The sequence below is a fragment of the Clinocottus analis genome, unplaced genomic scaffold (assembly GCF_023055335.1).
Source record: "Clinocottus analis isolate CAN_PGR_092001 unplaced genomic scaffold, fCliAna1.0.p SCAF_28, whole genome shotgun sequence".
NCBI classification, from domain to species: domain Eukaryota; kingdom Metazoa; phylum Chordata; class Actinopteri; order Perciformes; family Cottidae; genus Clinocottus; species Clinocottus analis.
This window is the reverse complement of record NW_027176020.1, coordinates 1976629-1997421: the sequence shown is the minus strand read 5'-3', so window position 1 is coordinate 1997421 and position 20793 is coordinate 1976629. Positions and strand designations below refer to the sequence as shown.

Genomic DNA, 20793 nt, shown 5'->3' with positions numbered 1-20793 from the left:
GGTTCAAAACGCGGTGTCTTTTGCTTTTCTTCATCGTGATGCTTCATTACTTTGGTAGGGGATGAAACCTTTGCACCGGAAGCTGTTTCACGCGTCATTGCCAGCAGGCTGGACGTCAACATGCACCTCATGTGCCTTTTATTTAAAGTAAAGCATTTATTCACTGACTTAGGTTCTCATTTATAATAGCCGACGCAATGGATGACTTCATACATCCGGAGAGTGAAGCAGATCTTCAGGATCAAGTAAGATGGGTTTGCTTGTTAAGACAACTTGGCAAGTTGCGTTCAAAGTCCTGTTTTGTGCGTCGTATTTTAAAAGTGTCGTGGCCAAACGGCGGGCAGATAAAGCAGAAGTCCAGCAGCAGCAGGCTGCTTTAAATGAGATCAGATAGCACTGGGAATGAATCCTGTCATGCTGCCACACATCTGACAACAGTACAAGATAAAGGAATACACACACACATTCCTGTCTTTATGGTATTGTAAGGCCACCTGACAGGCACATCACTTCTGGGGTCCACCTTGTTTCAATCTTTCTAGAGCTTGTACAGCACTGTAACACACACACACACACACACACACACACACACACACACACACACCCCTCTACACGTTGCCCCCTAGGTGTCTGGCTTCATTAACACAACATGCAGGTGATGTGCAGCTCAGCAGGTTCACACAGAGGCCACAACATCAGCACAGTGAGACGACAACACATGCACACAAATTAACACCATCACATGCACACATAATTAAATGTGTAGTTGTGTGTGTGTGTGTGCGCGCGTGTGTGTGTGTATTCTTTTATATTGTACTGTGTCAGCATGACAGGATTTATTGTGTGTCTATAATGCTATAGACTCTGCTGGATCCGGGTCTGTCCACGGTGGTTGTGGTTGGATTTAAATGACGTATTTTCAGAGTTTGGAGCCTTCAGCACATCACCGGTCGAAATGTCGTCGTGGATCACTTCCTGTCGACACACAGGATTGATCTTTTTGATTTGTTATTGTTTCCTCTCGCTCAGATTGAAGAGGTCGAGGCTCTGTCGTCCATCTACGGAGACGAGTGGTGCGTCATCGATGAAGCGTCCAGAATATTCTGCATCAAAATATCAGATGACTTGGAAGAACCAAAACTGACAGCATGTTTGCAGGTAGAGAGAAAAACAATGATATATATATATATATATATATATATAAATATATATATATATATATATATATATATATATATATATATATATATATGGGGTGGCACACACAAATAAGTAAAACACAAAAAAGAACACAAATATGTAGGTGTGGGAATTGAAAATAAATGTTATATATATATATATATATATATATATATATATATATATATATATATATATATATTTATATATATATATATATATTTATATATATATATATATATATATATATATATTTATATATATATATATTTTTTTTTTTGTATATATATTTTTTGTATTTACAACCCTCCCCCCAAAACATATAAATATGTTTTTATGTATAAATGTATACACACACATCAAAGGTTTGTGGCATCGGCGTTTGTGTGAATCACTTATTTTCCTTCTTGTTCGCTCTCATTGATCAGATAATTCTCCCGCCCGACTATCCGAGCGCCGCTCCGCCCATCTACCAGATCAAGTGAGTCTACTTGCCTTTCAAGTTCGTATCCGCGCACCGTTCTGCTGAATTAGAAGAGCAACATCCTCCTCGAAAGCCGACTCCACGCCCTCTGTTTGCTCTGGCCCTCTGCAGCGCGGCGTGGCTGCGAGGCCCCGAGAGGAGCCGGCTGGCGAGCGGCCTGGAGGACCTCTACGCGTGAGTGAGCAGCGGCCGCCATCAGGCGAGGACACGATACAAACAGGATCTCCTGAACCACAACGTTGATTAACTTCACTTACATTAGTAAAATACAGCAAAGCCTTGTGGGAAGAGTTCTATCCAAAAATAAACTTACTGTTAAGATTATGTGATTACATTAAAAACCTCGCCGTCACTTTTTCTTTACTGTTTTTTTTTCAGACTCACACAATACAGACGCGTCACACATTTTAAGGAGAAAGTTGTGCAAATAACAATCCCCAGCATGCCCCAATCCTAGCAGGTTTAAGCATAAAGCTTATAATATTTCCATTTTTGAACTCAACGACACAATTTTTGACTAAAATCCTTGGTAACAGGTCAAGGCTTTGTTTTAGTGTGATTTGTCATGCAGATCCCAGTTCTTTAGGTCATTATCTACAAGGACGTAGCTTGTTGTTTAGGCCTTGAGTTGGAAAAACTCGGCGGCAGCTGAAAAATGCATTTTTGGGAAATCTTGCTCAGCTCATGCTGGATGTTTATATAGTTATTATCAACATGCGGCATATCTTTTTAAATACGGTATTCACTAAAGCCTTGAAGGACTCCCCTCCTCCCACGCAAAGGGTCCGTATCAGCCGCGACACCAGAAAGTGTTTTTACGCCCCTGTAAGACCTCACATGTATTCATTTCAATCCGGGCAGGGAGCACGCGGGGGAGAGCATCCTGTACCTGTGGGTGGAAACCATCCGAGAATTCCTCGTGGAGAAATCCAGGAGCTCAGAAACAGGTGAGGTGTGAAAAATGAAATTCACTGCTTGAGCGACTCGAGCGGTTTGACAGTTTGACAGGAAGTTATCATGCCGGTAGAGCTCACTTCCTAAACCAGCGAGCGCTGGGAGAACCGTGTCCGTTCATCTGCTAAGCCCCGCCCACTTCAGGCACTGTCGCTGTGGCCCTTCAAACTTTTCCGTTTGCGGCGATGATATCGGAGATTTAAACAGCTGAAAATCCACAGTATTCGTTGCCAACAACGCTTCTCGTTGCGCTGCAATTAAATTCAACACACATAACGGATAAATAATATGACACAGCAGCAAGAGGCAGAAAAAACCCCACTGCGCTCATGTGAAGCCTCCAGCTGTGTCATATAAAGAACTGACAATAATATAGAGAACACACAATGAACAGACACGAGATAAGACTCCGTAATATTATTGACGACGTCTTTTTTTTAATACAAGATATGATGTATAATGACAACAATACAATATCAACAACACAATAGAACGCAAATGCGATAGTGTCGAGATGAGCGTGAGTGTGTGTGTGTGTGTGTGTGTGTGTGTGTGTGTGTGTGTGAGCTTGTGTAGTTACTCGTGTCTCTCTCAGGCGGTCATGTCGGCATTTGGCGCCCTGGGAATGACACCGTATTGGAAAGCACACGATAACATCTCCGCACAGCTCGGCATTTGTTTATCAGCGTGAAAATTTTACGCTATCATTTTGTCGCGGAGAAATAGAAATAGTCGCATCAGGACGAATCGGCTCTCCACCTGAGATCTAAATGCGTCTCGCCTCTTACTTCTGCCCGAGATGCTCCTCCATTAGTGCGGCGGCTATCCGGTGATGCGCTCTAAAAGATGTGATAAGATGAGCACAAAGGCATGGAGGGTGCATTAAAAAACCTTCAGGGTCCGACTTTGAGCGACTGCATTGAATTACGATCAATATCTACGTAATGGCTTCTGTTACCTCGGCCGGGATCCTTTGATGTGTGAGAAAGAGAAAAAGATACGCAAATTAGATTTTTTTTTCTACAAGTGTCAGCGCGCTCTCGGGGAGGCTGATCCGTCGCGCTTATCGCGTCCATTATCGAAGGCCGACTCCTGCTCGCTCTCCTTTTGAGCAACAGGCCTTGAAAAATAATAATTGTGCTCGGACGCTACCGGGCGGCTATGAATTATTCTTTCTCTGTAATTCATGTGCTAATAAGTAAAACTGGTCACAGCACTCAGAGGAGACGGGTTGACGGCTTATTGCCACTCAGATGAGACGGACTGGGCTTTAGAGAGGAGGGGGGGATTATAAAGCTAAAGATGCACATTTTATAGAAAAGGAAATGAAAAAAAGCAGCAAACATAACACAGGACACGTGATGATGATGATGATGATGATGATGAAGTTTGGATGAATGAGACCAGACGGATGCAAAAGGATGAAAAACATCAGAGAGACCGAAGGCTTGTTTGTCTGAATATGAAGTCGCACCTTATTTTTTAATAGATTATGTGTAGATATATAATTATGATAGCTGCATGACGGGCATTACTCAACTTTTTTTCTACTCTGGAAAATTGTTAGATTTCAAACCACTTTTATCATCTATTCTTTTTTTTTGTTTTTGCATATTTTTCTTTCTTGAAAAAAGCGATTCAACAAAAAGCAAGGACATAACATTCTGGAGGAAAATGCACGAAGGCGTTATTAAATAGTTTGTCCAGAGTCGGCTGTAGTTTGTTTACGATCGTGTAAGTCAATCGTGTAAGAGCATCAACGTATTGAGAGAACGATGCACCACATCAAGGATGAAAACAATAACTATTAAAAAAGACGAGAAGAAGACGAGAAAAGACAAAAAGTCCACAGTAAGAAGCCAAATGAGGAACATGCATTGATGTGATGTGAATGCATACAGATGGAGGAGGGCGGAGTAAAAACTGTTTCTCACAAGTTGTAACGCGAAAATTTGATGCTGGAACACGAAAGATTTGTTGCATTTGTGACTCATTTCTATGAATTTACGCACTCCCTCTGTCCAACAGACACACACGGCTCATTATGATGCAGAATGATTTCTCAGAACAAATGATTCATTGGGCGAACATATATTTCAGCTTGCGTGAATTTTTTTAAATAAATTTCCTGTCAAGTGAATGTTGAAACTTTTGAGCCTCGAGTCCTACCGAGTTTTTCCAACTCGATGGTTAACGGCATGAACAACAACCTACAGAGTTGTAAGACCCCTCTTTGTAAACATAATGACCTAAATAATCCTAATCTGCAGGAAATATCACAATAAAACAAAGCCTTGGCCTGTTACTAAGGGGTTTTAGTCCAAAAACTCTGCCGTTTGGTTTAAAAATGGATTAATTAGAACTTTTATGCCTTGGATTGGTGCATGCTGGGTATTAATATTTGCATAAATATCTGCTTAAGACGTGTGACATGTTCTATGAAACGTCTCCCACACAGAGAAGCCTGCAGAGTCGAAAAAGTCGATTAAGGGTAGTGAAAAGAAAGAGTATTACTCAGGTACTAATATACTACACACAAGGATCTATCATACTTTATTATTCTCCTACAAGCTCGCAGGTTTCAAAGGTTAAGTCCCTCTGGCGGCCTTCAGCCAATAGAAGCAGACCTCTGGTTCGAGGCGACCATGAGCCGGCCCTGTAAGCCATCAGCATTATCCCAGAGCTGAGTCTTAAAAGGGGGGCGAGGGTTTCTGGGTCCTGTTTCCTCTTCTGGAAACCAGCAGTGAACCGGCCTTCCCGGAGCGCCCAGTGTTCTAATCTGCGTAATCCCTGCCTCCTGATCCGTTCTCCATGGTTCTTAGTAATTAGTGTCATCCATTATGAATTGTTTGTCATCGGCACCATCATAGGTCACAAAGCCATATTTGGTGTCGGCGTGAAGGTCGTGTCATGGTAATTTGGGAATAAGTTGCGCAGTCGGCGTCATTTTAATGACGTGTTTGTTGACAACTCAGTGAGGACCTTTGACGGGCTCCAGGTTCAGGATTAGGAAACAAACAAGGTGACGTGCAGGTGATGTAGGCAGTAATAGATATCACAATGAAACTAGCCAGTTCATTACGTACAGTAAGGATATTATTATTATTAATAGATCAAATCAAGCGGGAATTTATGACGGAGAAAAGACGGACAGAAGCAGCGGAAGCACTCTTTACAGGGTGATGCTCCACGCTGCTTTCAACCGGCCTGGTCAGGGATTTAGGTAGATTTATAGTCCCGTATGTGTGGCGGTTGACTATTTTCTCTCGGCTACTGAAATACAATACACAACGTTTGGTGGTTACAACAATTTTGTGCTGAAAAGCAGCTTACTATTTACTTAAAATGTATAATGTCGCAGGTATTATAAAAGCAATAAGGTACTCAAAGCAGTGCTGTATCGACAATAAGGTACTGTTCAAGGGGTTTGCCTACCAATACCCTTGAGCAGTACATTATTGACAATACAGTACTGCCTCGAGTACTTACTGTTTATAATGTCGCATTATAAAACCAATAAGGTACTCAAGGCAGTACTGTATCTACAATAATGTACTGTTTAAGGGGTTTGCATAGCAACACCATTGAGCAGTACATTATTGACAATACAGTACTGCCTCGAGTACCTTATTGCTTTTATAATACGGTTACATTATTGACAATACAGTACTGCCTCGAGTACCTTATTGCTTTTATAATATGTCCTGCGACAAATGTGAACGTTGGATCTAGTTAAAAGTTAAACACTTTTGTATCATTTTGTTGACGTATTAGATTCAAAGGTTTTTCTCAACAAGCCGTGACGTTTCTTACATGAACGTCTTCAGTGGATCCTTCAGAGAAGGTGAACATGACGACTGAAGAGGAAGTGGATGATGAAGATGATGAAGACGATGAAGAGGCACCAGACCTCCGGACTCTCAAGCTGAACACAGAGCATCCCCACCTTTTCCCGGATGGTGCAAACGGTACCCCGCCCATCGCCGGTTGATCGACTTAATTGCATTAAAACGCAACTTCCTGTGAACATCACAATCTCTAAAAACTCTCCGGGTTGCATCTTCTCATCCCGCAGATGACGAGGCTCCTCCCATAAAACACGGAAACACCATCACGGACCGACGCAGCACCTTCCAGCCCCACTTAGCACCTGTGGTGACACCCAGACAGGTACAAAAAGAGCCCGACGTTTTGAATATATTTGTTTCATGAATGTCTTGGAGATTGCCTCATCCGGCTCCTTCCTGCACGCTGATGTCTCTCCGTGGCTCTCGAGGAACACACCCACTCGTCCTGAAAGCTTCCACCTGTGTGTGAAGTGCTATTTAGACACAAATATTTACCGCCGCCGCCCTCCAGAGAGCGGAGCACCTGAAGAGACCGAGACCCGCGCCGCATTTGCATGTTTAAAAGCGTTTCTCGTGTTTAAAGCGTTTCCGTTCAGCCGAGGATGGTAATGGAGAAAAAGACCCAAAGATCTGCTTCACTGAGAGAAAAGTGGAGACGCACTCACTTCTGATGCTTTTCATCCAGTGCAGCTTTATTTAGAGACCGTGTTGAGCCCCAGAGAGCTCAATATTTAATACTCAAATCAGACTCTGTGAGATAAATAACACATTAATACATCGTGTAAAATACATCAACAAAATCTAAATAGACGAGGAATTATTCAAACTAATTATTACTTAATTGTTCTTCATTTCTGTTTTTATTGACCTTTTAATTTGTGTTCATTCAATGACACCAATGTGTTCTCTGTTATTATCTGTTATTATAATTTTATATAATTATAATGTATATTATACAGCTGCTGAGATGTTTATTGCCGTCGTGTGGACAGAAGTTAAAAGTCAAGATAACGACGACATGAAGTCCATGAAATAGAGTTTAATTGGTTACAAACATCATTATAAGATAACAAATAAACTTCCCCAAAGGTCCCTTTTATTGAGATAAAAACTAATTAATGCAACTTACGATGAATAGTTTTACAAATTATGAAAGAACATTTCACAACAAAGTTTTGATTATTTTTATAGTTTTAAAACATATATTTGTTTTTTTATATCGCATTCATGTATTGAATATTGAACACTTTGGATCTCCTCAAAACTGAAACAGGTTCTTCAGAGGGTAAATATTTATATTAATTTATATTAATAAGTTTGATTTAAATAGTTTTCTCTTTTGTTTCTGGTGGAAAAAACTAAATTCTGTCGAGGTAATCATGTTTTCTTTCCATCCGTGAAACAGGTGTTTGCTGTTGCAGTACTCTCTTCTGCCACAAGAGGCTCGAGTTACCTCATCAAAACATCAAAACACTGCAGAGGTCAACGTGTTTGAGTCATAAACTCAGATCGACGCGTTCTGCATCACTGCTCAAACTCTCTCGCTTCTAAAATTGACTCCTCGTTCTCACCGCGCGTCCCAAAAATAAATAATAATCCCGGAGTAGACGAGGAAGGACGCGTTCCACCTGTCGATGTGTTGCAGGTGAAGATGGTCCTGGAGAAGCTGTACGAGAACAAGAAGATCGCCAGTGCCACTCATAACATTTATGCGTACAGGTCAGTGATGTCACGTGTGTGTAAACTGTGTGTGTGTGTGTGTGTGTGTGTGTGACCTGACGTCATTATCTCAGGATGCAGATCTCAGGTCAGCGACACCAAGAACTCTGAGGCCCGCTCGTCTCCTCTAAAGGGCAAATCACTGCTCGTGAGAAAAAGGCTTTCTGATGCTGTGGCGCTTTATTTAAATACACATGTGTGTGTCCTTCTGTGTGTGGTATTTAATGAGGTCGGCGTGCAGCCGGCCGGGTGGTCATTACCGCTGACATTTACAGGCGGCGGCGGCGGCGCTCTTTCACCCAAACGTCTCAAGCTGTTGCGATTCTGTCTGGTTTTTTAAAAATATATATATATTATTTTTTTTTTAGGATTTTCTGCGAGGACAAGAACAGCTTCCTGCAGGACTGCGAGGACGACGGCGAGACCGCCGCGGGGGGCCGGCTGCTCCACCTGCTGCAGGTTCGTGTTTTTCCACTCTCACACACGATGCTGACGGGAAACTTCTGTGCTCGTTTCTGGCGCCCCCTGTGGAGAAAAGATGCAATGACGAGAATCATTTTAGGATGTTTTTTTTAGCTTGAGCTGGGTCTCTGCTGGAGTCCGAGCTGAAGGAGGTTTCTGGTGGACCTGCATGACGTCAGGACTAAACTGAGACTATAGAGGACCAGGACTACACTGAGACTATAGAGGACCAGGACTACACTGAGACTATAGAGGACCAGGACTACACTGAGACTATAGAGGACCAGGACTACACTGAGACTATATAGGACCAGGTCTACACTGAGACTATAGAGGACCAGGTCTACACTGAGACTATATAGGACCAGGTCTATACTGAGACTAAAGAGAACCAGGACTACACTGAGACTACAGAGGACCAGGTCTACACTGAGACTATAGAGGACCAGGACTACACTGAGACTATAGAGGACCAGGACTACACTGAGACTATAGAGGACCAGGACTACACTGAGACTACAGAGGACCAGGACTACACTGAGACTATAGAGGACCAGGACTAGACTGAGACTATAGAGGACCAGGACTACACTGAGACTATAGAGGACCAGGGCTAGACTGAGACTATAGAGGACCAGGACTAAACTGAGACTATAGAGGACCAGGACTACACTGAGACTACAGAGGACCAGGACTACACTGAGACTACAGAGGACCAGGACTACACTGAGACTATAGAGGACCAGGTCTACACTGAGACTATAGAGGACCAGGATGACACTGAGACTATAGAGGACCAAGACTACACTGAGACTATAGAGGACCAGGACTACACTGAGACTAGAGAGGACCAGGACTACACTGAGACTATAGAGGACCAGGACTACACTGAGACTATAGAGGACCAGGACTACACTGAGACTATAGAGGACCAGGACTACACTGAGACTATAGAGGACCAGGACTACACTGAGACTAGAGAGGACCAGGGCTACACTGAGACTATAGAGGACCAGGACTAGACTGAGACTACAGAGGACCAGGTCTACACTGAGACTATAGAGGACCAGGTCTACACTGAGACCGGTTCAGAACCAGTTGAAAGCTCCTCTCAGTAACTTTCAATACGTCGTGCATCGCTCAGAAATGAACTAAAATAAGTGATGAGTCAGAGCGTGAACATGAAGCTCGTTCCCAGAATTAATGTTGCAACACATTGTTACATTTTCCAGCTTCATCCAACTCTCTTTGGCGTCTGCGCTTTTAATCTCCATCTGCTCTCCGCCGCCTTGTTCATCCTCACCGGCGACGCCATTCGGCATCTTCTGTGTGTTGTTTTACACTTTTATGCGTAAGGAGGTTTTCCACCGATTCTGAGAAATCTCGTTTTCTGTGGTATTTTTTTCCCTCATTAAGACCAACACATACCGTGTGTGTGTGTGATATTAAACTACACGGTGTGAGAAATAGATCAAAGAGGACTCATGTATGCAGACGGTATAGTGCGGTCATGATAATTGTGCTTTTTACACTATGAAAGTGACATTTTTTTTACAGATACCGCTATTTATGTTTATCCGTGTCAGGACCATTTTGTGTCATCGTGGCCTAAATGTATACGAGGCCAAAGGGAAACATGTTGATTAAAACCGCCACACATCATCGAGGGTTGATTAATAATTGCTTTTTTTTTATCCCCAGAAAAAAATGTTCAATTTGTTTAATCTGTCAGATGACAGTAAATGTGAGAGGAAGGAAAATGAACAAATGTCACAAATGAACTTACTCATGATGTTCTTCGTATGTGTAATGTGTCACCAAAAAAACTGATTTTAGATGTGACATGAAACACTCATCAGAGGTGACAGTCCATTAAAAAAAAAAGAAGGTTGAAAGTACAACATGAGTTCCTGAATGTCGCTGATGAATTTGCATTATTGCTCTCGAGGGTCGGCCTCGCTCCTCCGCTGCCGGATCAGTAACGAGGCCGAGCCGGTCATGGATCCGGTCTCTTTTCTGGCTTTCAATATTAAATGGACTCAGATAAAATGGGACGCTTTGATGGCGCCGCGTCCCAGATCACTTCCTGTTGCACTTAATGGTGGAGTCCAAACGCTAATGAGAGTTTTCTTTTTGTGCATGTTGAATGCACAAAAAATGTGCATACTGAATGCAGACACGGGACAGAATACTGGAGGAAAGGCCCACAATGCAATGCGGCAGTCTCGTTCGTAGCGGAAAAAGGGACTTGAGTCTGAAAAGTGGTGAGTCCGAAGAGATAGGATTTTCTTTTTTTAATGTACGTTGTGCAGTTTTTTGATTTTGGGGATTTATAAATCAGCGGAAAGGAAGTAAACCTACTAAAAGAACACGAGGCACCGGGTGGTGGTGACACGGCTCCAAGTACACACTTATACACTTACACACTATACTCCTTCAATATACTTGCAAAATCTTTTTTTTTTGTATATTTCAGGTTTTCTTTTGGTCACAATGTGTTGTAATTCTCCTTCCGGCCACACGAGGCTGAAGCGCAGCGCTACCCCGTGTTATGAAGAGGACTAAAAGCGTTCACATTTTAATTTCTCCATTCATTATGAACACTTTCCACACACACACATTTATATATATATATATATATATATATATATATATATATATATATATATATATATATATATATATATATATATATATATATTTAAATAAAAACTCTTCTGGAAGGAATCAGGAATGCTTTTAGAAAGCAGAAAAAAAAATTGACACATTTGAGGAAGTGATATTCCGCGAGAATGTTACTTATTTGAAAATGTTACTTATTTTAAAATGTTACTTATTCCAAAATGTTACTTATTTCAAAATGTTACTTATTTTAAAATGTTACTTGTTAATTACAAACCAGATCAGTTCATTCCCGCTTGACTCAGTAGATTCCAGAATAATTGATGGAGCCTCATGAGACGGAGTCAGAAAGTCTTCCTTCAGGCGTTTGTAACATTTTAACTTAATTATAAGCTACATTATGATTTTCGTATTTCACTCGTATTTAAACAATGTGTAAATTCTCCTCAGCGCCTCCGCAGAGAAACAGTCCACGATAAGCAATTTCACAAAATCTTTTGATTCCACATATCAAAGAGGCACATGTGCTGTCAGATGGCACAATGATTCACACACACACACACACACACACACACACACACACACACACACAGGCAATATTGAATGAAGGCCAGTGAACGGTTTGTGACAAAGAAAAAAGGAAAAGAATGTATTTTTTGTACTGTAATCAGAGCCCAGCGCTGACTTGAAGCAGTTGTGACATTCTCATTACCAGCAGGTGCTGAGTCGTATCAGAGCTCCTCCAGATGAGATCCGTGACTCGTGTCAAAGTTCATACTCATTTGTGAGATGACGGCGGTCCCCCGTGCCCGTGCGACCCCGTTATAAGGGAGAAGTTAGTGTGAATTAGTGCGGTGAAAGTGTGATCCGCCGCACAGAATCCCGATGAACAGAGATGTCTTCCACTGAAAACAAAAGCCTCGCTTCCAACGCTTCAATAACGAGGCGCTTTGCTGAAGTGACTGAGAAGGACGAACTCTCTATTGAATGTCTGGATGTTTGTCCAGCAGTGTGCGTCTTTTTAAAAGTATTCTTCATGCTTGCTGGTGAGACGTTAGCCCCACGTACATGATGGCAGACGATATATACACATATATAATATACAGACTGCACACAAGAAGAGGACGATACTCATTTATTGGTGGACGGATGTTTCTTTGCAACCAGTGAACAGAAGTGACCGTATTTGGACTGTGGAGGAGAGACGCTGTACACGTCTGTTGTCGACCTGTCAATCACCTGGTAGCCCCGCCCCTAAAGCGTCCCCATATTATGGTCTGTTTGACTCTAACAGACCATAATGTACTAAATGAACATCATGCTGTATAGAAGAAGACTAGAAACTAGAGATTGAGACATAAACTCATGTTTACAATGTTTACTGAGGGAATACATCAAGAGAGAAGTAGAGTCACTTATATAGACTTCTATACAACCAGAGGAGTCGCCCCCTGGTGGTCAGGAGAGAGAATGCAGCTTTAACACATGAAGCATAGACTTCTATACAACCAGAGGAGTCGCCCCCTGGTGGCCAGGAGAGAGAATGCAGCTTCAACACATGAAGCAGAGACTTCTATACAACCAGAGGAGTCGCCCCCTGGTGGTCAAGAGAGAGAATGCAGCTTCAACACATGAAGCATAGACTTCTATACAACCAGAGGAGTCGCCCCCTGGTGGTCAGGAGAGAGAATGCAGCTTTAACACATGAAGCATAGACTTCTATACAACCAGAGGAGTCGCCCCCTGGTGGTCAGGAGAGAGAATGCAGCTTTAACACACGAAGCATAGACTTCTATACAACCAGAGGAGTCGCCCCGTGGTGGTCAGGAGAGAGAATGCAGCTTTAACACACGAAGCATAGACTTCTATACAACCAGAGGAGTCGCCCCCTGGTGGTCAGGAGAGAGAATGCAGCTTTAACACATGAAGCATAGACTTCTATACAACCAGAGGGGTCGCCCCCTGGTGGTCAGGAGAGAGAATGCAGCTTTAACACATGAAGCAGAGACTTCTATACAACCAGAGGAGTCGCCCCCTGGTGGTCAGGAGAGAGAATGCAGCTTCAACACATGAAGCATAGACTTCTATACAACCATCTGCTGGACAAAAGCACTTCAGCAATAGCTTCACTCTTCATATGTCGGTAAATCCTAATAAGGCGACTATATGAAGTTTTCTGGACTTCGTCCTGACGTTTATTTATATTTAAATCTAGCTTTGATCTCATGCAAAGCTGCTGGAGTAAATATTTTCCATATTTTTAAGATCAGGTGGCTGAAAACGATCCCCGGATCCAGTGAAAACTGTTTTTGCCGATTTCTGCATTTAGTAAAAAACCTCCGTCGTCACATCTGCTGCGCCTCACGTGGACGCCGGGCGGATGAAAGGACTTCCTGCAGCTGACCGACCCGCTGCAAGCCCGAATGTGACGGCGGCATGTCGGCCGTCTTCCTGCTCCTCCCTCCTCCAGAGCGCCGCTGATGAATCTCCTCCTCGCGCTGAGCAATTTACACGAAGAGCTTTCTCCTTAATCTCATTCTTCTCTAATCTCATTCCTCTCCACGAGCCTTTTCTTCCCCCGTTTCCTCATTTAAAGTTCCTCTTTGTGGCTCTGAATGTGGAAGTGTGTCGTAATGAATTTGCAAAAAAAAGGATGTAATTAATAGTGTCAGCAGCCAGATGTGGATGAGTCCTCCCCCTCCAGTGGCATTGCCCTTTGTGTGTGTGTGTGTGTGTGTGTGTGTGGGGAGGAAAATGATCGTCTTCACGTGACATTTTGGGGGGAAATTATCTTCTTATTTGCTCTTCATTAGGAGTTTGATGAGAAGATGAATGTCAATGTATTGTAGAAGGAGGCAGGCCGCGGTGGAAGCTTATCCCGAGGCAGCGAGGGGAGAAAGCGAGCCCTAATTAAGACAAAAAAATTAATAAATCCTCTCAATATTTGATCCGTTGTAAAAGGTTAACCGTGGATTATTTTCACAGCTGTCAAGACAGCCTTTTTGTTGTCTAGTGGTTCAACAAAGGAGGCCAGTTCCTATTTCAGATGCTTCAGCAGTTCATAAAAACCTACATTTGAGTCAATATTTGTTTACAAGTGTTGACAGTGTTTGTACACATTTACTAGTAGTATAGCACTGGTTGGTTTTTGCCTTTTTAAGAGCACATCGAGGAGTTACACTTCGCTATTGGTTTGATGGTATTTTTATGGCTCTATTCTTGTACACAGTGTTGTTGTATTGTACATTTAGGGTATTTATATCATGCACAAACAGCGTGGGTTGGAATCTCCGGCGTTCCTCGGGTAATATATCTCGTCGCTGTGACGTCGGCTCAACTCTTCCCGGAGCGAGACGTTCACACGCTGCAAGATGACGGGTTCATGTTGTGTTGTCACCTATCGCTCCGGGAGGAGAGGCAAACAGGGAAATACCTCCGACGTTCTCGGTTTTAAAGCGACACCCGAGTCGGATCCACTCAATCGGAGCTGGTGTGAAATATATCTGGGCCGTCGGCGACGGCGTGTTGAGTCATTTATCGTTTTTGTCTCTCAAGATTCGCACTCGTTTTCCCATGAACCTTTGTGTGTTTTGCGTCCTCGCCGTAGATCCTGGACGTGCGCAACGTGGCGGTGGTCGTGTCTCGGTGGTACGGCGGCGTCCTGCTGGGCCCGGACCGCTTCAAACACATCAACAACTGTGCCCGAAACATCCTGGTGGAGGAGGGATACGCCGCCGCCGCGGTGAGACGCGCTGTCATCTCCCACGGACACGCCATCGCTCAAAGTTTGACGTCGCTGTCACTGAGAAACGCCTGCAATCTTGCAGGGTTTTTTGTAGCATTTTGCACCTGTTGTTTGAGTGAGTCAAGGTGAAAAGGGGTAAAGGAATGACATGGAGCAGACAGCCTGTACAGACGGGATTCAAACCCGGGACTCGCCGCTCACGGCAGAGACAATGACTCCTTCAATTCTCCGTATGATATCTTACGAAAAAGTTCTCCTCATTTTTCATATTATTATTATTTTTTTTACAAAATTACAGCAATGGAGGTCAATTTATGCATACGGTCTTTTCAAAATAAACTGACGTCTTCACAGGAAGCAACTTGGTTAAGTTTAGGAATAAGACCGTAAAGTACTTAGATAGTAGTAGATTTAGCTAAAAAAAAAAACATTTAGCTAAAAAAAAAACCTACTTAGTTAGATTTAGGAAAATGTTCGAAGTACTTATTTACGTTTAGGTAAAAAAAAAAAAAAAAAACTACTTATTTAGGTTTAGGTAAAAAAAAATCTTAGTTAGGTTTAGGAAAATATTTGAAGTATTTATTTAAGTTTAGGTAACAAAAACTTAGGTTGAGGTAAAAAAAAAATACTTAGTTAGGTTTAGGCAAAAAAAAACCTGCTTAGGTAGGTTTAACTAAAAAAAAAATACTTAGTTAGGTAAAAAACTACTTAGTTAGGTTCAGAAAAAGATGGTTGTTTGGGTTCAAATAGCTGCAGATGTTGACTTTTTTTTGTGGTCACCCGGGTAAACCGAAGTACAAAAATCAATGGGAGGCATCACGAGCACTACGTCCATTCCTAATATAGATATCCGTCTACGCCCAAATCACATCTGGGTCACCCCGGTATCTTAAAGTCGACCCGAGTGCACTGGTTCTCAAAAAAGGGGGGAATGTGAGACGGCACAATAAAAACCCTTTAAAAATAGATATATATAAATATTTATTCAATAAAATATGAGTGTAAGTTCATAAACTGAATGTATACATTCTGTATTAAATCCGACAGCGCTGTGTATTACATCTTTTTATCTCCAAAAAATGCTTGAGGCTGGTTCGGGGGTGGGAAGTATTTCACAAGGGCGACATCACTGGAAGAGGTTGAGAGCCACTAAGGGCCTATTGGACCCTATAGATGTCCTATTATTTTTTTTAAATCCATTTTTGACAATCAAAGGCGAGTCTGAACGTCCAGAGAGAAGACGCCCTCGGGTGGCGTGTAGTTACAGGTTGTAGTGACACATGCATTCATTATTAACCCACAGACCGTCCGTTTCCACAGTAACTCGTCAGCAGCTGTCACATTAGGGATGTGGATCCATTTGAAGTGTCTGGTTTTTCGACACGTTCTGGAGATCAAACGCACGCTTCCTCGCTTTCACCAGCCCGAAGTTGGGTCCGTGTCTACTTTGAAGTCGCCTTTGTGTTCTTCGAAAGTTATTCCGCTGGTAACGTGATTGACCTCTCAGCCGCTGCCTCGGATAGATTAAAGGTGCTGCGGAGCTCCTCTTAAAACGCACCCGCATCCACTCTGTAAAAATCTAAACATGCTTCGCCGTGGACGTCCTTGACAGCTAAATACAGGCCACTGCCGTCTCTGCAGAATAGCCTGATTCCTATTCATGGAGTGAAAAAAACAAGCAAAAATCGTTTAGAGTAGATTAAAAAAACACACACACTGCTTGTTTTTAGTTGCCTGAAAGCTTTTCTGATTGACAGGTCAAAAAAGCAGAGCAATTATTGAGTCCTGATAAAAATCTCCAGCACGTGTGACTTCAGTGCCCGGGAATATGTCTCCAAGATGCTCCTAAGCTGTTTTTAAAATGTCAATAAACAACATCAGTGATGTGACGGCGAAAGATTAAGTTGGGGCCACTTACGTACTGGGATTTACAGTTTTGTTTGTTGCAGGTTTGAATATTGCAGGAAACAATAGCTCAGTCTGGGCTGTAAATGTGTGGAAGAAATTTAGCAAAACTCATTTGGCGACCTTAATCAAATCCACTGCGACCCCAGCCTCTGGGAATGGCTGCCTTAAAGGGCCAGTGTGAAGAATTAAGAGGGATATGTTAGCAGAAATGGAATATAATAATAATCAGAGCTATGTGTATAGCAATCAACCTGAAACTAAGGATCGTTTTGGTTTCGTTAGAAAACAAAATGGGCCCCAGAATTGAGCCTTGAGGAACACCAAATTTAATCAGTAAAATGTGTTGTCGATGAAAATTCGCAAAACAATTATTCCCGGGAAGAGAATGCAAAATACGATAAACTTACTGGATCCTTTGATTGGACTTAAGAGGAAAATAAAGAGCTGAATTAACAGTTTTACACCTTTTTACAAATGTGTCAACTAGTTATTTTTGTGGCATGTTGTAAGAAGTCACTCATTAAAATCGCTAACAAGGCTCATTACAGTTGGCCGGTGATTAGGAGAACAAGTGTTGAAGAGTCATTGGTTTGAATTAAATCCTCGTTGCAAACTCCACATGAGACATGAAAGCGTGCATATTAAAGAGTTTCCACATCTCTCTCTGCTGTATGAAACAGAATTATCAATCAGCCGTACTTTCTTGTGGTCGGGTCTACAAGTCAGCAGTCTGGATTGTCAGAGCAATAATTAGTGTTTTGTAAGAGTACTTAAGAATGCAATGTTCGGAGAGATGCAATTATTTGAATACATTAAAACAGTCGGGGGAACGCCAATCAGTATATTGTAATTTGCACATTTCGGTAAGGCAGCGACACACAACGGGAGTTCGTCAGAAAGTGCCTGTTGAACATTGAGTCATGAGCGTTAAAGCAGCACTTTAATATTAAACATGGACAAAAAAGCGTTGGCACCATTGAGTGGAGCGCTAATGTAAGATAATTATTAGTCTGTTTGTTCTCTAACCTTTTGCTCTTGATTCACAGGATGAAGCCGTCAAATCTGGAGCGAAGGCCAAAAGGCCAAAAAGCAAGAAGACAAAGTGAATATCGGAGGAAAAAAAAATGATGTTCACGGTTTTGTGGAGGAGTCGATTCAGATGCGTCTGAACTGACACAGACAGGGATTTTCCTGCGATTACAAATAATGTATTCAGGATTACGGCTTGAGCTGCAGGAATGAGACCCAAAACATGGATTTCTGCACGTGCGGTTCCCTCAGCGTCATGGATTTATGAATATGTCTTTGGTCAGAAGCCGGAAAAACGCTTCAGAGACTGTTCACAGAAAACACACCTCTTGTTGATTTTTTTTAAAGCTTTTACGTAACGCAAATGCGGCGCAATCCACAAATAAATAACACACAAATGCAGAAATATATTTGTGATTTTTTTTTTTAACATTTATATAAATCATTGGAATGTATTCGTAAACCTTTGAGCATTTGAGCAGATCCAAGCCACAGATTGTTTTTACTTTTTGTCGTTATTTTGTGTCTCTTTGTAGCCTTTACGCATCTCTATGTGGTTTTGTGTCTCTTTGTAGTCAATTTGTTTCCATTTGTAGTGATATTGTTTCTCTTTGTAGTCAAATTGTGTCTCTTTGTAGTCATTTGGTGTCTCTTTGTAGTTATATTGTGTCTCTTTGTAGTTGTTTTGTGTCCCTTTGTAGTCGTTTTCATCTCTTTGTTGTCATTTTGTGTCCCTTTGTAGTTGTTTTCATCTCTCTGCAGTCGTTTTGTGTCTCCTTTTAGGTCTCTTTGTTGTCATTTTGTGTCTCATTTTAAGGGGTTTGTGTCTCTGTTGTTGTTTTGTCTCCTTTTTCAGTCATTGGAAATATATTTGTGTCTCTTTTCAACCGTTTTGCATCTCTTTGTAATGTTTTTTGTGTCTCTTTGTCGTCCTTTCATTATATTATTTGGTTATTGTGAGTCTGTTGGCCACAGCGCTTATTTTCTCCTATATTTGTGTCCCACTGTTTCCCTTGATACAAAGCCAACGGGATTCTTTCACAGGATTTTGGATTATTGGTCATCCCTGCAGGATTACAATGTCTCACGACTCGTAAATTGTTATTTCAGCCGATTGCCTTAACTGGACTTTACGTGAAACCATTTTCACTGAGAAGCTCTGAAATGAGATGTTGACAGAAACCAAAACCATGAGATTTGTTTCAAAATACAGGACAACTATGACAACCTAATATCCATCAGTCCCACACACAGACTCCTTCAGAAAACAACCTCCTCGTTATGTGCTTAAATAAAATAGTTTGTTCGGGAGAAGGCAGCTTTTGTCGTCCTTTAAATGGAAATGTTAATGGTCCAATTCCGCCTCGGCTTCGCCGTGACAATACTCGTCCTTGGAAGTGTCGATTCAGTCAATTCATTCAGCGTTTCCAGGAAAAATATGATCAGACAAAACCAACGTCACTGAATTCATTCACACAAACTCGCTCACATAATTCACTTTTCCTCCGATGCATTCGACATGAGCTTGAACTTTTTATCCCTCCCTCCTTGTCGGTGGGATCCGGTGGGATTGTGCTTCACTTCTCCACATTTGTGTGTCGGTGATGCACGAGGAGACGCGGTCTGCATGTGAGCTTCAGAGCGCTGCACATCCATGGAATGAAAACTGATGTCTTACACTGAAAGAGGACATTTCCTTTGAATAGGAACACAAAGCACACACACAACAGCCCGAGAGAGACGTCCTCCACTATCTGCGTACGAAGCCGCCCGCTCCATTCACCCACTGAGAGGATGATTACAGCTCATTGAGGTAACAGAGACGCTTCTCTGACGGGTGTCAACACATCTCAGCCCCGTGATTATATATATGTATGTGTGTCTTTAGAGGCTCGTCATGATCTCGTACTTGTGTTAATGGGTCTTCAAGGATGAGGAGAATAATGAACTTTTCTTCTATTTAAAATAAACTGGAAGACCTGGTGAAGGACATCGCTTACCAGCGAGGAGGATTCAACATGTGTGAGACATCCCGTTCACTTCAGCTTCTCTCGCGGCTCAACTACGCTTGATGTGCGAGGCCAGCGATGATGTCACACCCACAACCTCACCTGTACGATCCTCTTATACTCTACAGTTTGAGTTACACCATTTACGCTTATTCGTGGACAACACGCGTTACACAAAAGTTATTTATTGCAGTGTACTTTACTTTTACACATTCGATTTTTTCCACAATTCACACATTTTAACAGAATTCTTATTAAAATTTAACACTTGACTTCTCTGTGTTATACGTTCATATACATATACGTATGTTGTTATTTATTTTATTATTGTATATTTATATTTTAATTTAAAAACACCCCACATTGAAAAATTAAATTGATATTAGTAAAGTCGATGCACGGACGTGAATGGTTGCGAAAAAGCGTTTTTTTTTTTACGTTTTACATTAGCTAGTGATGCTATATGCTGCTAACTTAGGAGCTAACGTAGCCGCACCAAGTTTCTGCCGAGAAACGGTTGCGAAAAAGCAAATTAACATAAAGTCCAGCGAGTGAAATCAAGCAATAAAATGTTGCGAAAATTCGTTTTGGTGTGAACGCACCTTTGAGTCCCCGAGGATCAATAAAGTCTTTTTTAATCTGCTTCTGAACTGAGAAGTAATATAATTATAGAGCTTTAAATGCTAATGATAATAATTACTACACCGTTCAGGTTACAAATTACAGTTGAAGGTTTTTTTGTCTTTTAATATCTCATCTCTGCACAGGCTCCTCTCTCCAGTATCAGCTATTATTTATTCATATGTTTCTGTTGGTATAGAATATTAAACTACA

The 20793-nt window shown here is 41.9% G+C and overlaps 1 protein-coding gene across 1 annotated transcript; it reads left to right on the top strand.

The window, feature by feature from the left end:
* The first annotated feature begins 97 nt into the window (after positions 1–97).
* On the top strand, positions 98–18589 carry impact (impact RWD domain protein). Its single transcript, XM_068593135.1, has 11 exons — positions 98–245; positions 1030–1158; positions 1608–1660; positions 1775–1837; positions 2525–2610; positions 6445–6585; positions 6693–6787; positions 8111–8184; positions 8553–8643; positions 14876–15010; positions 17968–18589. The coding sequence occupies exons 1-11, from the start codon at positions 198–200 to the stop codon at positions 18025–18027; spliced, it is 975 nt and encodes a 324-aa protein (XP_068449236.1). The 5' UTR covers positions 98–197; the 3' UTR covers positions 18028–18589.
* Positions 18590–20793: the final 2204 nt, after the last annotated feature.